The 17,018-nt window shown below is 48.8% G+C and overlaps 1 protein-coding gene across 5 annotated transcripts; it reads right to left on the bottom strand.

Moving 5' to 3' along the window:
• Positions 1 to 230: 230 nt before the first annotated feature.
• Positions 231 to 11,231, bottom strand: Zfand2a (zinc finger AN1-type containing 2A). 5 transcript variants are annotated; one of them, XM_045144593.1, is made up of 7 exons: positions 11,053 to 11,231; positions 8,574 to 8,671; positions 7,885 to 7,979; positions 5,941 to 6,069; positions 3,428 to 3,579; positions 2,449 to 2,532; positions 2,009 to 2,165 (listed from the first exon to the last, which is right to left on the bottom strand). In XM_045144593.1, the coding sequence occupies exons 2-7, from the start codon at positions 8,626 to 8,628 to the stop codon at positions 2,147 to 2,149; spliced, it is 534 nt and encodes a 177-aa protein (XP_045000528.1). In that variant the 5' UTR covers positions 8,629 to 8,671; positions 11,053 to 11,231; the 3' UTR covers positions 2,009 to 2,146. The 5 variants fall into 5 exon arrangements, 3 of the variants coding, with proteins under 3 accessions (XP_045000527.1, XP_045000528.1, XP_045000529.1); XR_006635805.1 differs by having other exon boundaries at positions 2,144 to 2,165; positions 2,971 to 3,579; XM_045144592.1 differs by having other exon boundaries at positions 231 to 2,532.
• Between the last annotated feature and the right edge of the window lie 5,787 nt (positions 11,232 to 17,018).

Below are 17,018 nucleotides of genomic sequence, written 5' to 3'. Positions count from 1 at the left end.
AGCCTGAGAGTACACAATGAGCTCCACAGGTCAGCCTGGCTTGGAGTAAGACCCTACCTCAAAAGAAAAACAAACGTTTCAGATTTTGGAGCATTTTAAGGATTCCTGCTTGGGGAGGCTCCACCTGTAAATCTATTCTTTACTTCAGATGTGCTAGAATAGTCCTGGCCAATAGGAATGCAGTATGAGCCATCCATCTAAAGTTTTCAAGTAGCCACAGTTAAGACCAATACAGGTGAAAATTTTAATGTTTTATTAACCATTATAAAGTATTCCAATGTGTAAACAATGCATTTAACAATATTTACATGTATTTAGTTTTGTTGTTTTGTTGAACCTGGGTTCTTGAACATTCTAGGCCAACACTCTACCACTGAGTCATGTCCCTGCCTTCCTCAATGTGATTTGTTGTTGTTATTTTGAGGTAAGGACTTGTTCTAGGCCAGGCTGACCTGGAACTTCCTCTGTAATCCTAGGATGACCTTGAACTCACAGCAATCCTCCTACCTCAGCCTCCCAAGTACTGGGATTGAGGGTGTGCACCACTAAGTAAGTCTGGCATGAACCAGCAGTTTTTAAACTTACAAGAATTAAAAGCTCATCTGTGCTGGCAACATTTCAAGTGTCTATCACCACTATGGCAAGTGGCTGCCACCCTGGACAGTGAAGGTGCAGAAAGTGGTTTTAGGTGTGACCCAGACCGCAGTATCGCCTGGCCTTGTCCTAAGTGCAGATCCCAAGTGCCCAGAGATCTACAGTCAGAAACTTCAGGAGAGGGTGGCCCAGCACTGCCAAGAGCTCAGCACTGTTCTAATGTGAGCTGCAGCTGGGGAATCACTGGCTTACAATAAGGGCCACTACATGAGACAGCACAGAAATGGCCCAAATCTACTGTAGAACTGAAATACACTCCACCCCCTTGTTATATAGAGGCTACAAAACAAGATAAAAAAAGTTGCTGTAATAGTTAAAATGGGCACAGTGAACTGTTTTTAACAGGATGTCAGACCGTATGGCTGGAATACAGGGTTAAGGTCAAAAAAGGCAGCATTGCTGGGCATGGTGGCGCACGCCTTTGATCCCAGCACTCGGGAGGCATAGGTAGGAGGGTTGCTGTGAATTTGAGGCCACCCTGAGATTCCGTAGTGAATTCCAGGTCAGCCTGGGCTACAGTGAGACCCTACCTCGAAAAAAAAAAACAAAACAAAACAAAAGGCAGCATGGCCTCATGTCACCCTTGAGACACAAGCATGGAGGGTCATATAAAAGTGGTCAGGACCAATTTCATGCTGGTATCTGCCCAGGCCCCTCCAACACATTCCTCCCTGTAAGAAATGGCAACCAGTGCAGAAACCACCCAGCTGTGAAGGGGACCCCTGCTCTCGTGTGGACCTGGAGTGGCCATGGGCTGCATACCCCAGCCTGTCCTCACCACCACCTAGGGCTCTGAGTCTGGAAGCCGTAAAGCAGCCCCACAGCCTCCAGAGCGCCAGAAGCCAGCGGAGGTTTCTACTTCCTCAACATCACGCAGAGCTTCTCCTGGAAAAGCCTGTGTTGACATTCTTCTTGGAGCTGAAACTAAAGCCAGGTAGGAAAGAGCTGCCATACAGACCAGACCATTGCTAAGGCCAGCTGTGCAGACAGCGCTCTGCAGTACGGTTCTCTCTCAATAGTGGCTCAGGCCTTTGGAGTCAGGATTGGGCTAACTCATGCGCTCAAGGGACAGCAGTGTCAAGGGCCACCTGGACCCTCGGCAGGCAGTAAAGGCCCTTCTTCTCTGGGCTCCAAAACCCACGTCAGTACAGAAAGGGACAATTCCAGAGCTGCCATCAGCTATCTTGTGTTTAAGCAACAGAATTTCCCAGAAGGCCGAAAAGGGTGAGGCCAGAACACAGTCATCACCCATGAGGCTCACTCAGATCCTCTGCTCCTGAAGCCAGCGGGCTTTTGTTGTTATGGTAACACAGCCCACCTCAGAGTGCTGCTTAACGGCCTCTGACTGCTTTGAGAAGTGATGAGCGCAACTGTGAGAGAGCATTAACAAAGACCAGGCTGCTGGCCAGGGGGAGGAAAGTGCTACAGGACGCGTCATCTTCATCACAACAGCGCCAAAGCGAGGCGACGAGCAGCTGGGACAAGCGCCCCATCACTGCTTCACCTTCCATCTGGAAGAGGACAGAAAGAACTGGTGAGGTGACCACATGTTGACTATCTAAGGGTCCCTCATGCAAAAGGGCCTTGGGGGCCGCTTGAGACGTTCCAGAAGCAGCTATCAGGGTTCGGCTGACGCGACATGGTGCTGACATGGACTGTGCGGGTCTCACGTCACCCGCCCTCGTGGAAGCGTGCCACCCTCCACAGCTGACTGACAGCACTGCAACTACCAGGCACAGGGTGGTGACGCCAATGTCAGCAGAGCCGAAGCCACATATGCCATCAGACCAGTACCTGAGCTGCTGGGCCAGCCAACTGGAGGACAGTGCATTCAAAGCTCCTGACGGCTTTGACTCAGGAACTCGGGTCACTGAGCCCCTAAACAGAAAGGTGAGACTCATGTTTATAGGACTCTTTTACCCACACCAAGAAAGCCCACCATGTTATAGTTAGAATATAATCTAGCCTGGCTGAGATACAAAAAGCATGAGAAGTCCAAGGGCAATTAAGAAGTAACTTATGCCGGGCATGGTGGCGCACACCTTTAATCCCAGCACTCGGTAGGCAGAAGTAGGAGGATCGCCGTGATTTCGAGGCCACCCTGAGACTTCATAGTAAATTCCAGGTCAGCCTGGGCTAGAGAAAGACCCTACCTTGAAAAAAAAAAAGTAGCTTACACTTTCATTCTGTGTCAGCAGCAAGTGTAACAAACATTTCTATTACTCAATGAAGGAATGAGTGTTAGGGGCTGAATGGTGCTCCCCCAAGACATGCTGAAGCCCTGACCTCCAGGACCTTAAGGTGGGCCTGACTTACAGACAAGGTTTTCATCAGTCATGAAGTGGGCCACAGGACCGTATCCTCACAGAAGAGGAAGGCGGGACACAGATGTGCACTTGGAAATGCCATGGGAGGCGAAGATGGACGCTGCAGTGCTGTGCTTACACGGCAAGGCTCAGCGATGGCTAGCCTGAAGCCAGAGGTGGGAGATGCCAGACCTCTCTCCAGCCTCACAAAGAGACAGCTGATGACTCTTGTTTTCAGTCTTACACCCTTGTGACAAAGGAAAAATTCTAGAATGCCGAGCCCTCCAGTTTGTGACACTGCTACAGCATACACAAAAGTTAAAACAACTCGACTCTAGCTCTGATTCAGGATCTCTAAGTGGATCTTTAAAAATCAATGACGCGACGCGGTGCGGTGCGGTGCTCGAAGTCGCGGAGTGCAAGCTGGCTTTCTGGCGCGCTGTGCGGCATGCTGTGCCTGCCCTCACCTAGCTTTGCCAGCTGAGCAGCTCGCAGCCCGGCAGCTGTGGTCCAGAGGATGCCTGTGCTGGATGCAGAAGTTGCCGTGGCACTGCACACAGGCCAGCTGCAGCATCTCCTTCTTCTTGCAGCCCTCTTTTGAGCATCGGTATGTGAAAACCTGCGAGGACAAAATCACTTCCGTCAGCATCACATTTCCAGTCTCAACAAGAGTACACATTCAAACCAGCAGTAGACCCTGGCGGCCGGGCCCGGTGGTCTGTAACTCCCACTGCTCAGTAGGAGGCTGAGGCAGGAGGTTCAAGGTGTGCTTGGGCTATAAAAGAGTTCAAGGCCAGCATGGGCAACTTAGAGACACCCTGTTTTAAAACTAGAAGTAAAAAGAGGGCTAAGGTGTGGCTCAGTGGTAGAGCACTTGCCTACATGTGTGAAGCTCTAGGTTCAGTCCCCAGCACTATTCAATAAAAACAAAACAGCCGGGTGTGGTGGCGCATGCCTTTAATCCCAGCCCTCGGGAGGCAGATATAAGAGGACTGCCAAGAGTTCGAAGCCACCCTGAGACTCCATAGTGAATTCAGGATCAGCCTGGACTAGACTGAGACCCTACCTGAAAAACCAAAAAATAAAAATAAATAAATAAAAATAAAAACAAAACAGTGGCTTGGCCATTTAGAATAAGGATGCCAACATTCCATTTAGATAGCTTGGTGCTGGGTGAAGAGATGAATACCAACTCAGGAGATAGTGAAGTTGGGGGCACACAGGAAGTTCGGGGATGTTCCCTAGAAGACTGAGCACAAGAAGACGAGGGGGCATTGGCTCAGTTGGTAAAGTGCTTGTCACTCAAGCACAAACCCCAGCACTCATGTAAAAGACAGGAATGGCACGTGCCTGTGATCCCAGCCCTGGGAAGGCAGAGAAAGGAGGTCTTGGTGCTTGCTGGCTGGTTAGTCTAGACAACTCAGTGAACTCCAAGTTCAGTGAGAAACTCTGTCACAGAAAAGTTAGGCAGGGGCTGGAGAGATGGCTCAATGGTTAAAGCACTTCCCGGCAAAGCCTAAGACCTGGGTTCAATTCCCCAGTGCCCACACAAGGCCAGATGCACAAAATGGTGCACGCATCTGGAGTTTGTTTGCAGTGGCTGGTGGCCATGGCATGTCCATTCTGTCTCTCTTCTCTCTCTCTCTCTCTGTTTGCAAATAGATAAAAATATTTTTGCTAGGTGTGGTGGTGCATGCCTTTAATCCCAGCACTTGGGAGGCAGAGGTAGGAGGACTGCTGTGAGTTTGAGGCCACCCTGAAATTATATAGTGAATTCCAGATCAGCCTAGGTTAGAGTGAGACCCTACCTTTAAATAAAAAAAAAACAGTAGGAAAATTTTTTTTAAAGAAACTAAAAATTGGAGAGACTGCTTAGTGGTTAAAGGTGCTTGCTCCACAAGACTGATGACTGAGTTAATTACTTTATATTTGTAATGGGGGAGAGGAGAGAAAATGGGCATGCCAGGGTTCTCTTGCCACTGCAAGCCAACTCCAGATACATGATGCACCATTTTGTGCATCTGGCTTTACATGGGTGCTAGGGAATCAAACCTGGGCTGTCAGGCTTTACAAGCAAGCGCCTTTAACAACTGAGCCATATCCCCGCCCTGATGACAGGAGTTCAAGTCCTCAGCACCCAGGCAAGTTGATGCAAAGTGAGACATGCATCTGTAATCTCAATGTGTTACAGCAATGCAAAGTGGAACGAGAATGCTGAAGCTCAGGGGCCAACTGGTCTGACCTTCCCAGTGGCAAACAAGAGAGACCCTGACTCAAGGTGGAAGGACAGGACACTCAGAGGTTGTCCTCTGACCTTTATACATGCGCTGGGTCCATGCCCTCATGCACAAATTTGAAAAAAGAAGCTAAAAATCCCATAAACAGGTTGGCAGAAGAGAAAGGGAGGAGGGCCTCACAGCAACCCACTGAGGAAACCAACCTCACAGCCCAGCAATGTCACTGGGAGCCCAGGGGCAGTAAGTCCACAGCATGGGAAGTGGCCATGGGTCCTTCTCAGAAACAGACCCTATGGCCTTTCTCCAGAACCAGAACACTTGGGTCGGACACAGACGGCTGGCAGGGGGAGTGCCCAGCATGGCAGGGAGGGGGAGGAAGAACACCGGCTAGTGGGAGCCGTAGCACTGAGCTTAGGTGCCACACAAATTGTGCTTACACCGTCTTCCTCCCGGAAACCCCAGGAGCCTTCGCAAGTGACTCAAAGATTCGACCTTCAGAGTCCTCCCCAGAGAGCGGGCCAGGAAGATGACCTGCTTCCTCTGCTCTGGGTGGGCCTTATGAGAGGGTTCTGGAAAGCAGTGCACCTCTCCATCTTGGGAAAGACACCGTGTGTTCCTGGAAACAAGAAGCTAACCTGGGGCTCTGGCACTTGGAAACTGGTTCTGTGCAGAAAGACCCTGGCACATCGTCAGCTGCTGGCACTTACGTCACGTGGTGAAGGCGGACCCGCCCCTAGCCTCACCTTCTCTCCCCTCCCAGGACGAGGGGCGCAGTCCCGGTCGATGTGCTCACCAACCGCCACGTCCGGGGTCTCACCCCTTCGCACAGGGATGGGGACATCACAGAGTGGACACACAGGCACCTGCACATCCTAAAACAGTAACCTCACGTGAGGAAAGGCAAATGCACCGTGACCTCAACCACAGCTGCACACACTGCGAGAATGAGGCACCGTGGGCACGAGGGCTGACAGGAAGGCACCTGCAGCATGACGGCCCGCTGCTGAGGGGCAGTGCATGGAATCGAAGCGTGAAGGGTCACTGTGGGTGGAGCACGAGGGGCCAGGGGAGGAAGCTAGTGAGATCCATGGGGTCTTGGGACAGCAGGGTTGCATGAGGGGCCCTGCCTGACCCTTTGGAGTGGAGATGACAGCCAGAAGCACAACCAGAGGGTTCCCAGCTCATTGTTCAGCTCTGATCCCTAGTGACTTTACAGGTGGGGGCACATCCTCATCAGGGCCCGGGGCCCACATAAGGTCAAGTGGCCACTGCTGACTGTCAGACTGAAACAGCAGAAGCTCTAGCGGGAGTGAAGGGGTTCCAGAGCTAAACACCCAGCATGGTCAAAACCCCGAGCTGGGACAGCTAAGGGAGAGGCCATGAGAGGGAGAAGGCAGTTGACATTAGCCAGCAGTAGAAACCACAGACCTATAGGACCTATGGGCAGTGCTGCCTCTGTTGACAAGTGTGTCCACTAAGAAGTAAAGTACTTCCATATGGTCTCCAGGAAGACGCCACCCCACATGGGTCCAGATGACACATCAACAGGTAGCTGTTTAGTCACTGGTGCCAGGTAAAAACAGAAGTGTGATTCACCTGTTCCATGCACTTTAAAGACCTGGAGAGGGCAGATGGCACAACTGTGGCCAGGCCAAGGCATATGACACTAAGTCATCTACACTCTACCTGCTACCAAGGTGAAGTTGCAGGGCTCACGGAAATAGCCTATGACAGTAGCCACCCTGAAAAAGCAGGGTGAGGGCCACAGGATGAGCCCACAGTAGAAGCCGGAGGCCCATGGGCCTGCAGGAGCTGGTGTTGTCGCAGGGACCGCCCAGTTCCTTCCGCGCACTGCTGGGATCACCTAAACACACTCTGCTGCAGTGACCCAGTGGAAGAAAGGAAAAAGGAAAAAGGAAAAAGTCTGTCTTTCTGGCTCAGCTACCTATCAAGCACCTCAGGCACACGGGAGGTGGCTCTGCTGTTGTTGGTGCAGCGGGTCCTCAAACCAAGCACCTTAACATCGACAGTCAGTTTCGAGGGCTGGAGACATGGCTCAGCAGTTAAAGGCACTTGCTTGCAAAGCCTGACAGCCCAAGTGTGATTCCCAGTACCCATGTAAGCCAGATGCACAAAGTGCTGAGTGCATCTGGAGTTCATGTGCACTGGCAAGAGACTCTGCCAGGACCCACACAGATAGCTGGCCATGACCACACAGGTCTGTGACCCCAAGTCCTGTGGGAAGCAACTACTGGAGAATCACTGGGGCCCACAAAACCTGCAGCTCTGCATTCAGAGAGAGAGATTCCAACTTAAGGAAATACTCAGAGTGGCAGGTGTTCTCCTCTGGCCTCTGTGTGTCTGTGAGTGCATGTGCACAAACACATGCTTACACAATACCTACTACACATCCAAAGGAAGAGGAAGGGAAGGAGGGAAGGACTGAGGAAGGAAAGATCTAAAAGAAAACAAAGAAACAAATACGTATGACTAGTGTGGCTAGAAAACTGCAGATAAAATGCAGGGCTGTGTATATGCCAGGAAAGCCCTCTACCACTGGGCTACACTCCCAGACCCTAGATTTTAAACTCATCTAGTTGACATGGGGTTAAGTGGCCAAAGTGGCTGGCCTGTGCTGCACTGGATGGCTTCACAATGTACAGTCTAAACCCTAGGGGGTGAGTTACCTTCTTAAATGCAAAGGGACACTCATGAGCTGTGTACGAAAAGTGGTCTTTACAGAAATCTTGTTTGCAGGCATCACAAGTTACTGGAAGAAAATCTAAACAACACAAACAAAGAAAACAATAAAAAATCCTTAGAACAAAAGAATTACAGGACGTCCTATGCTGGTGTTTCTCTCTCCTAGGAACGTCTTTCCTATGACATTTAGATTCATCATCGCGGTATTACATGTGTGAAAACAACTTTGCAGTTAGGAATTTAACAAGGTCAAAGGTTCCTTGGGTGTGATGGCACGCGCCTTTAATTCCAGTACTTGGGAGGCAGAAATAGGAGGATCACTATGAGTTCAAGGCCATCCTGAGACTACATAGTGAATTCCAGGTCATCCTGGGCTAGAGTAAGACTCTACCTTGAAAAAAAAAAATAACAACAGGCCAAATGGTATTCCAGGATCCACAAAGCCGTCTTTTCAGCAGAGATCCCACATACCATGGAACCACAGTTATCCAAGCCACACACGTGATCCACTTAGACCCAGCAGTCAGCCTGGCCTGAGGGATATGCTAAATAACAATGTTGAACAGACCCTGCACCCCCTACCAGAGCCCCATACTCAGAAGCCAGAAAGGTTAGGGCAGAGGATGATCAGCTAATACCATATTCTAGTTAACAGTCTCTTGACAGTGCTTACCTAGTTGTTTACAAGTCCTTTCTGAGCAATGCTTCCCCAAATCAGGAAATTCCATTGTGAAAACTATGTCCAAACCACAGGTGGCAGTTATATATCACCTACGAGAATTAGAAGCAGAAAGGACAATGAGGACCGATCACCAGGATATGTAACCTGTAGCTAGTGAGGGCGGAGACTCTCTCTGTAGGGAACGTTAACCATCCAAGTCATCCTGGGCCACGTGCAAGGCTGAAGTAACTCAGGTTTTTCTGATTCCAGCAAAGTGAAAAGTGGGAGTTGTAACACAGATATCCAAACTAACCTCACAGAGGGAGAGAGGCTGCTGTCTTGTCCTGTAAAAAACATTATTAATTTGCAAGAGAAGGGAAGTGAAGAGGGGGAGAGAGAATGGGCACAACAGGGTCTTTTACCACTGCAAACAAATTCCAGACACATGTACCACTTTGTGCATCTGGCTTTATGTGGTTACTGGGAATGGAATCCCGGTCATCAGACTCTGAAAGCAAGCACCTTTAACCACTGAGTCACCTCTCCAGCCCTTTTCTTGTGTGTGTGATATTTTGAGGTAGGGTCTCACTCTAGCCCAGACTGACCTGGAATTCACTATGTAGTCTCAGGCTGGCCTCAAACTCACAGCAATCCTCCTTCCTCTGCCTCCCTCCCGAGTGCTAGGATTAAAGGTGTGCACCACCACTCCTGACCAGTCTTGTCCTTTCAATCCTGAGTTTAATGAAGCTTGTTTTGACTCCAGGCTCCCACTTCAAAGCACACTACGGGGAGGGGGAAGGGTCTCAAGGCAGACCCTGTGGTGCAGACTTGTTAACCCTGTTACTCTTGAGGCTGAGACAGAAGGATAGCAAATTCGATACCTATATGGCCTACAAAATGAATTCAAGGACAGCCTGAACATTTCAGGAGACCTGATTTCCAGAAGAAGAAAAGGTAAAAATAAGATTAAAGATGTAACTTAGTAGTAAAGCACTTGTCTAGCATGTGTGAGGTCCTGAGTTCAATCTTCAGCACACAAAACATTAAAATAAAGGTGTAGGTGGGCGGGCTTCTTATATTCAATTCACATAACTGCCACAGAAAATTATCTCAGTGGATTTCAAGTCACAATTTCCTCTCCAGAATACACTTGTTGACATCAACAAACTCTGTTACCAGGAGCTAAATCACATTAGCCTTCGCTGACTACACTCTGGAGAGTGCAGCCTGTCCCTTGTGCCTCTCTCTCTCACCCACTCCCTTATGCACTGAGTTTTACTTTGCGCTTGCTGCTTAATGACATCAGCCCAGAGTTGATCAGGGAGGGGCCAGCCATTACTGCACACAGGGAACTCTAGACAACCAGGGAGGGTGCTGTCCTAGATAGCAGGCTTAAGTCCATGGTGAGAGTCACAAGATTACTGACAAATCTCAGCCCCTAGCAAACCACTCAGAACACTTACACCTCTCAATGCAAGTCCCAAGGGTCATTCCCACATGGTTTTACAGGTTTTGCAAGCAAGTGCTTTTAAGTGCTGAGCCATCTTCCTAGCCCCTAAACTTTAATATACATACATTTATTGATCTCTCTGTGTGTGGAGGGGGGGATTCAGAGGAGTAGTCTATGCACTCCAGCTTCTTTGAGAAAACAGGGTCTCTCTCTCTCTCTTTGAGGCAGGGTCTCACTCTAGCCCAGGCTGACCTGTAACTTACTATGTAGTCCTAGGCTGGTCTCAACCTTACACACACACACACACACACACACACACACACACACACACACTTCCTGCCACAATGGCTTTATGTGGATGCTGGGGAACTGAACATGGATCGGCAGGCGTTACAAACAAGTACCTTTAACCACTGAGCAACCTCCTCAAACCTTGTTCACATTTTCCCATCGGTTCTCTCCATTTTCGGGGCCCTCTCTTAAACTATCCCATGCCTGGAACTCTCTGGCTCTAGAGCTCAGTTCAAGTGTTCACTTCCAAAAAAAAAAAAAGACACCCCTAGTAACTTAGAACTTCTATCCACTCACCACCCATCCTCTGCTCTCCCAGGGATTTCCTGTTCCTGTCGGCTTACCAGAAGACCTTAGCACTGTGCATAACCGTCAGTGTTCCAAAATGCTTTTGTTCAAAGAAGGGTCAGAAGTCGATGTAACTAACCTCCAAATGATGGTTCTTTTTGTTTGTTTCTTTTCTTTTCTTTTTTCAAGGTAAGGTTTCATTTTAGTCCAGGCTTACATGGAATTCACTATGTAGTCTCAGGGTGGCCTCGAACTCACAGCATTTCTCCTACCTCTGCCTCCCGAGTGTTGGGATTAAAGGCGTGCGCCACCATGCCCGGCTGTTTTGTCTTTTATTATTATTATTATTTCGAGGAAACACCAGCACTTGGTTTGCAGCTTACTTGGTTTACAGCTCTCTCGGCCCCAGCACCATCCCGCTGTCCCCCAGGTCAGCCCGGACCCGCGACGCCCATCGCGTAACTGACTCTCACAGATGACCCGGGCAGCCGCGGGGGCCAGCAGCAGGAGGCACAGGAGGAGGAACCGATGTCCCTCTCCGTGGTGAGCCCGGTGACACGGCAGCGAGAACGACAGAACGCCAGAGAAGCGCGGCATCGCGGCGTCCACAGGCCGGGCCATTTATCCCAGCCTCCCCAGCAGAGCGCCGCGCCTCCTGGGCGTTCCCGGCGCGTCCCCAACGTCATCCCCAGGCCGACCAATCACGTCGCAGCTAGGTCCAGCGCTCGTCGCGTTCTTTAACGTCATTTCAGGCTAGCCAATCCCTTCGCGCAGTGTCCTCCGGCGGGTTGGCGCGTCCTGATGGCGTCACGCTCCATCCGCCCAATCCCCGGCGCCGCAGCCGGCCCTCCGCCTCTTTTCTCGAAGTGTCGCTGCCCTGCCTGAGTCACGGTGACACCGCTTTCCGTGAGCCGTGGGCGTGTTCGCTCGAGGCTGGGACAAGGCTGGGCCAAGAGCTTGGTTTCTGCCGCCCAGCGGCCCTTGGGGGTCTTGAGCGGCAGAGTGGCTTGTAGGCGTGGCCTTGGTGACCTGTCTGTGGGGGAGGCACCGCAGGAATGGGGGAGCGAGGACCCCTGTGCTAAGTCAAGTCGGCGGTCAGACCCTCTGTTCTGAACAAGCCTGCCCTTGGAAGTGAGTGCGAAGCAGGTGAAATGCCTGCGACCCCGTCGTGAACGGGGCTACGGCTGGGTTCCTTTTCCCTACCCATGACCAGTAGGCAAGGAGAAGTCCTAGTGTTGGGACGGGGCGGACACACAGAGCAGGCAGCCAGGGCATCACATCTCCACGTGAAGCAGGAAAGAAGTCGTGTGGGTGAACTAGCTCTGAACACCCAGTGGGTAGTCCTCTGCTCTGTCAGGGCAAAAACAGTTCTCACCTCAAAGGGAATAAAGGTTTATTCTGGAGTCAAATATGAGTAACCATGGCCTGGAAACACAAATTTAGGTGCCCCAAATAACCTAATATTCTAACGAAGTCATGAAGTTTTTGTAGTAACCAAAGTCATATAAATCAAGGCACATTTCAAATATGTTGGTGAAGGCATCACAAAGGCCAGTTATAGCAGCATGGGGAAGTGTACTATAGTCTCAGAAGCAATCTGATGAAATTCTTAGCCTTTGGGTTGGTGAAAGCTACTGGTCTGTTAGTGTATCAAGTGTGACTCACCTGATAGTCACATGATGTTAGGTCATACACTCAGATGGACAATGGCCATTTAGGGAGCTAAAGTGTGACTCCCGGGCTGGAGAGATGGCTTAGTGGTTAGGCACTTGCCTATGAAGCCTAAGGACTCAGGTTCAATTCCCCAGTACCCACATAAGCCAGATGTGCAGGGTGGTACATACATTTGGAGTTTATTTGCAGTGGCTGGAGGCCCTGGTGCACCCATTCTCATTCTCTGTGCTTGTGCGCACGCTCTCTCTCTTTCCATGTCCCTCTTTCTCTCTTAAATAAATAAAAAATATTTTCAAAAGTAAGCAGAACAGCCTTATTATAGAAAAGAAGTGTGGCAAAAGTTTTCACCAATTGTGGCAGACCTTCACACAAGTGAAGGACTGTGTTTACACCAATCACAGGGCGTCTGCTGGGCACAAGGAGAAGTGTGCCCTCTCTGGCCTGGGTGAAAATGGCAACTAAATTCCCAGACATTTTGTAATGACAAACCCATCCAGGCCATGCTGTTTAAAATAGTGAGTAAGCTTCATATTCAATTTTCAGCTGGAGCCCTTCTGGGGAAGTGGAGCTTTGCTGGAGTAGGTGTGTCACTGGGGAATGACCTTGAGGTTTATTAGTCCTGCCCTACTGAGTGTTCAACCAGCCCACTCTTATTGCTCCCTCCCTGCTGTTCATCTGTGACAAGATGTGCCCAGCTGCCTATTATGCTATTATGGGACACACCATGATGAAACTTCCCCTTGAAACTGTAAGATGAAATAAACCCTTTCCTTCCTTTATGCTGCCTCTGGGTAGGTGTTGGGTCTCAGCTGTGAGAAGGAAAGTGCAACAGTTGCCTTATGCAAAGTACTGTCACTCAAACAGCCGGCAGAACTTGTTACTGTGACAAAATACCAGCCAAGAAGCAACTTAAGGAAGCAAGGGTTTGAGGACACAGTCCATCACGGCAGGGGAGGCATGGTGTTAAGGTGGCTTGTCACATTGCATTCACAGTCAGGAAAGGGGTGAATGCTGGTTCTCAGTACACTTTTCCTTTTTATTCAGTCCAGGACTCTGGGCTGTGGGATGGTGCCACTCAGTTCCCCGAGATTTGTCTCCCTGCTGATTCTAGATCCTGTCAGGTTGACAATATTAACCATCACAATGAGTCATTCTGACCACCGATATCTTGAAAAAAAAAAAAAAAAACTACACAGTGATACTGAAGGCTCAGCCAGTGCTGACTGAAACCATTGGATCAGACCTTTTGCTATCAAGAGCTCAAACGAACTCTGGATGATCCTGCAACCGTTTTCTCCTTGACCAGAGGACAAGCACTTCCAGTTGACCTAGAAGAGACTGCTGCCACTATTGGAGACAAGGCTGCCAAGCATGGTGGCACACACTTTAATCCCAGCACTTGGAGGAAGAGGTAGGAGGATCATCATGAGTTTGAGGCCAGCCTGAGACTACAAAGTGAATTCCAGGTCAGCCTGGGCTAGAGAAAGACCCTACCTTGAAAAACAAGAAACAAAACAAAAGGCAAGGCTGTGATTGGTCCAAAGCAAATGTCTGAGATTTCTTCAGATATCCTTTTTCTGGCTACAGAAGGCTGCTGGGTTCACAGAGTAGGTTGACTGGAAACACTTAGGTCAGCTGTCCCCTCCTCCTCTGATATCTTAACATTAGACCCAATGCCAGGCTTCTCTCTACTAGCCTTTTCCTGCCTTCTTTCACTAGTTCTGGAATCAGCAGAGGCAGCAAGGTTGAGTTTGAGGTTGGCGGGCCAAGCTGGGAAAGGGGCAAAGCAGTCATTTGCCTAACATAAGCAGCTGACCAGTTTGAGAGCTTTTCTGGACTGCAAAAGGCAGGAGCAGAAGAGTTTGGACTGAAGAAGACTGGAAGGAGCCATAGAGGAAAAGCTGTGAGGCCAGATTGGTGGAAGACCACTGTCAGGTCTTTAGGGCCAGGGGTCTCAGACCCACGGTCAAGAACTGTTAAACTGACCCAAGGTAAAGGGCTATATTCCTTACCTTCATGTCGCTGTAAGCAAGTACTGACCAGAAGCAACTTAAGGAAGGAAAGGGTTAGTTTGGCTTACTGTAGCAGACAGCTACACAATGGTGGGATGAACATCCAAACCAGACAATTTTATGGGAGGAAGAGATTTATTTCAAGCTTACAGATCCGGGGAAAGTTCCATCAGTGGTGGAAGAAACTGGCTGCCATTCATAAATCCAAACAGAGAAAAAACCATCAGAAAACACCATTTAGTCTTTCCTGGGTAGAATTTACCTCAGGCATCTTTTCCAATTGTTTCAATGTAAAGAAGTTAATGGTGATAATCTGTTTAGCAATAGCAGCTTCAATAACCTAAAACATGTCTCTATGCCAGTAATATTAAATGTGCTTGAACTTTTCCAACTTTGAATCTTACATATTTTAATTGTATATCTTCAACCAAGCACACCATTCCATTACCTTCAAATTTAAACTTGACTAAACTCTCTGGGCATGGGTAGCAGAATTCATCCAGCCTTTATGCCAGTAGCCCCATTCTAACAAAGTTCTCTGCTGTCTTTCCTTCCCTTTTCAAAGTTCACAAACCAATACAATTCTCTGTGCACTTATAATAGCCCATAAAATTTGACTTACTGCTCTGTAAGGTATCTTCAGTCCCAATTATGAATTCCATCAACATTCCTCCAGTACACAAATTTCAAAAGACCCAAATCCACCAGCCAGGCCAAATGAGCCAATGGGTCCAATAGTGGAATGTCTGTTATGGGGGAAAACAATAGCTCTCTAATTGGACTGGAGGCCTGCTCCATATGAGGGAATACATCCCTGATACTGAAAACCTGCAACAGGGAACTCATGAGCCCTAGGGGTATAATGTCTGCTGCTGTCTGGCTAAATGCATATAGTATGCTGACCAAATTGCCCAGTAAGCACTTCTCTTAGTGTTCATACCCATATGTTAATGCTATCCTCACTTTTGGTTAGAGAAGCTTCTCTTTTCAGATGGCAGTGACCTTGGGATGACTCAGAAGACACCATTGTGCTGAGAAGAAATGACAGAGGAATGCTCAGCACTGAAATATCTCTATCACATCTTCCAAGGCTCAGGGTCCATTGTGGGAGAGGTGGCAGAAAGAATGTAAGACCCAAAGGAAGGGTAGGACTCCTTACAACGTACTCTTCCACATAAAAAATGGCCTGAATATCCATGACCTCACAGTGTCTGACACTACCTACACAAGACCATCATAATAGGAGGAAAATATCTTGACATCAAAATAAAAGATATTGATTGAGAGGGAGAGGGGATATGATGGGTAGTGGAGTTTCAAAGGGGCAAGTGGGGGGAGGGAGGGAATTACCATGGGTTACTGTTTACACTTATGAAAACTGTCAATTTAAAAGAAAAAAGGAAAAGAAAAACCAAATGACCCAAATCCACATGGTCAGATTTATCTCAGCAAGACCCCACTTCTGGTACCAAACTTCTATGGTAGACGTCTCCACAATGCTAGGATGAACATTCAAACCAGACAGTGTTATGGGAGGAAGGTATTTATTTCAAGGTCACAGATCCACGGAAGCTAAATCGATGATGGAAGGAGCTGGCTCCCATTCATAAATTGAAGCAGAGAGAGAAACCACCCTGGATCAACAAACACCAACAAACAGTAAGCAGGAACCTTGTCAGAGTTCAAACCTCTCCGTATACCTTTGGGCTGGAAATCAGAACTGTCCCCAGTGACACCTTCAAGCTGTATCACACGATCTGCCCCTGCTGACAGCTCCTCCAGCTAGGCAGCTGGAAATCCAAGATACAAGGATAGTTTTAACACCTAAGTCAATGGGGGACATACGTTCAAACTACCAATCTTATCTTTCTAGTGGAAAGTATGGTGGGGAAGACATGACAGGCTGACTTGTCACATTCCCAGGCAAGAAGGAGAGGGTTACTAGGAAGCTGGGCCAAGCTATAAAACTTAAGGCCCCTTCCCCGCCCTCAGGGATCCACATCATTCAGCAAAGCCCTGTCTCCTAAAGGTCCCATCTTTCCAAGTAGCACAACCAGGAGGGACCAAGTCTCCAAACACCTGAGCCTGTGGGAGACATTTTGCATTCAAACCACAAGGGATAATAAACAATATTTATTTTTAAATTCAAAAGGCTGGAGAGATGGCTCAGTTGATAAAGGAACTTCTGTCTGTCGATCTATCATCTATCTATCTGTCATCTATCTATCAATCTATCATCTATCTATTATCTATCATCTATCTATCATCTATCTATCCATTTCTATCTCCTTGCAAATATATAATAAACACCAAAAACATATTAAACCACAAGAGCTAAGGAACCCTGACTTCCTTGCCTGCACAAGAGCTGTCAGAGTGGCTGCTGTTAGAGGCTCAGGAATATCAATATGTAAGTCTGCTGGATGGGGCAGTGTTAGCCACCAAGGACTGAGAGAGCCTAACCTCTTAGGCCTACAACACTCACAAGGCCAAGTGTCCCCAAAGCCAGGGCCATGATGAAACTAGCTGCCCTGTGGCCTGCATGAGGACTTTAACACTAAGGGACCACCTGCTGCTCACACTGGCCTGCTGTAGAAGCCAGGCCGCCAGCAACAAGGAAGCTTTCAGAGACCAGCACTTGAAGAGTGTTTCTTCATCCACCTGTGATTTCTATCTTGGTAGACCAGAGACCCCAGCCACCTGATTGGGAATGCTGACAGTTGTAATCATCCACAAAACAGC

The sequence above is a fragment of the Jaculus jaculus genome, chromosome 2, assembly GCF_020740685.1.
Source record: "Jaculus jaculus isolate mJacJac1 chromosome 2, mJacJac1.mat.Y.cur, whole genome shotgun sequence".
Taxonomy (NCBI): domain Eukaryota; kingdom Metazoa; phylum Chordata; class Mammalia; order Rodentia; family Dipodidae; genus Jaculus; species Jaculus jaculus.
Note: the sequence above shows the minus strand (reverse complement) of the source record. Positions and strands in the feature narration are given on the sequence as shown.

What these genes read in the sequence shown, in the direction of transcription:
- Zfand2a (XM_045144592.1), bottom strand. Translation starts at nt 8,628, where the DNA reads ATGGAATTTCCTGATTTGGGGAAGCATTGCTCAGAAAGGACTTGTAAA. An exon ending in GTCCCTTTGCATTTAAGAAG is followed by an intron (nt 6,070 to 7,884) that starts GTAACTCACCCC and finishes TTACTGTTTTAG; the next exon opens with GATGTGCAGGTGCCTGTGTG. An exon ending in TGCTCAGCTGGCAAAGCTAG is followed by an intron (nt 2,533 to 3,427) that starts GTGAGGGCAGGC and finishes CTTTCTGTTTAG; the next exon opens with GGGCTCAGTGACCCGAGTTC.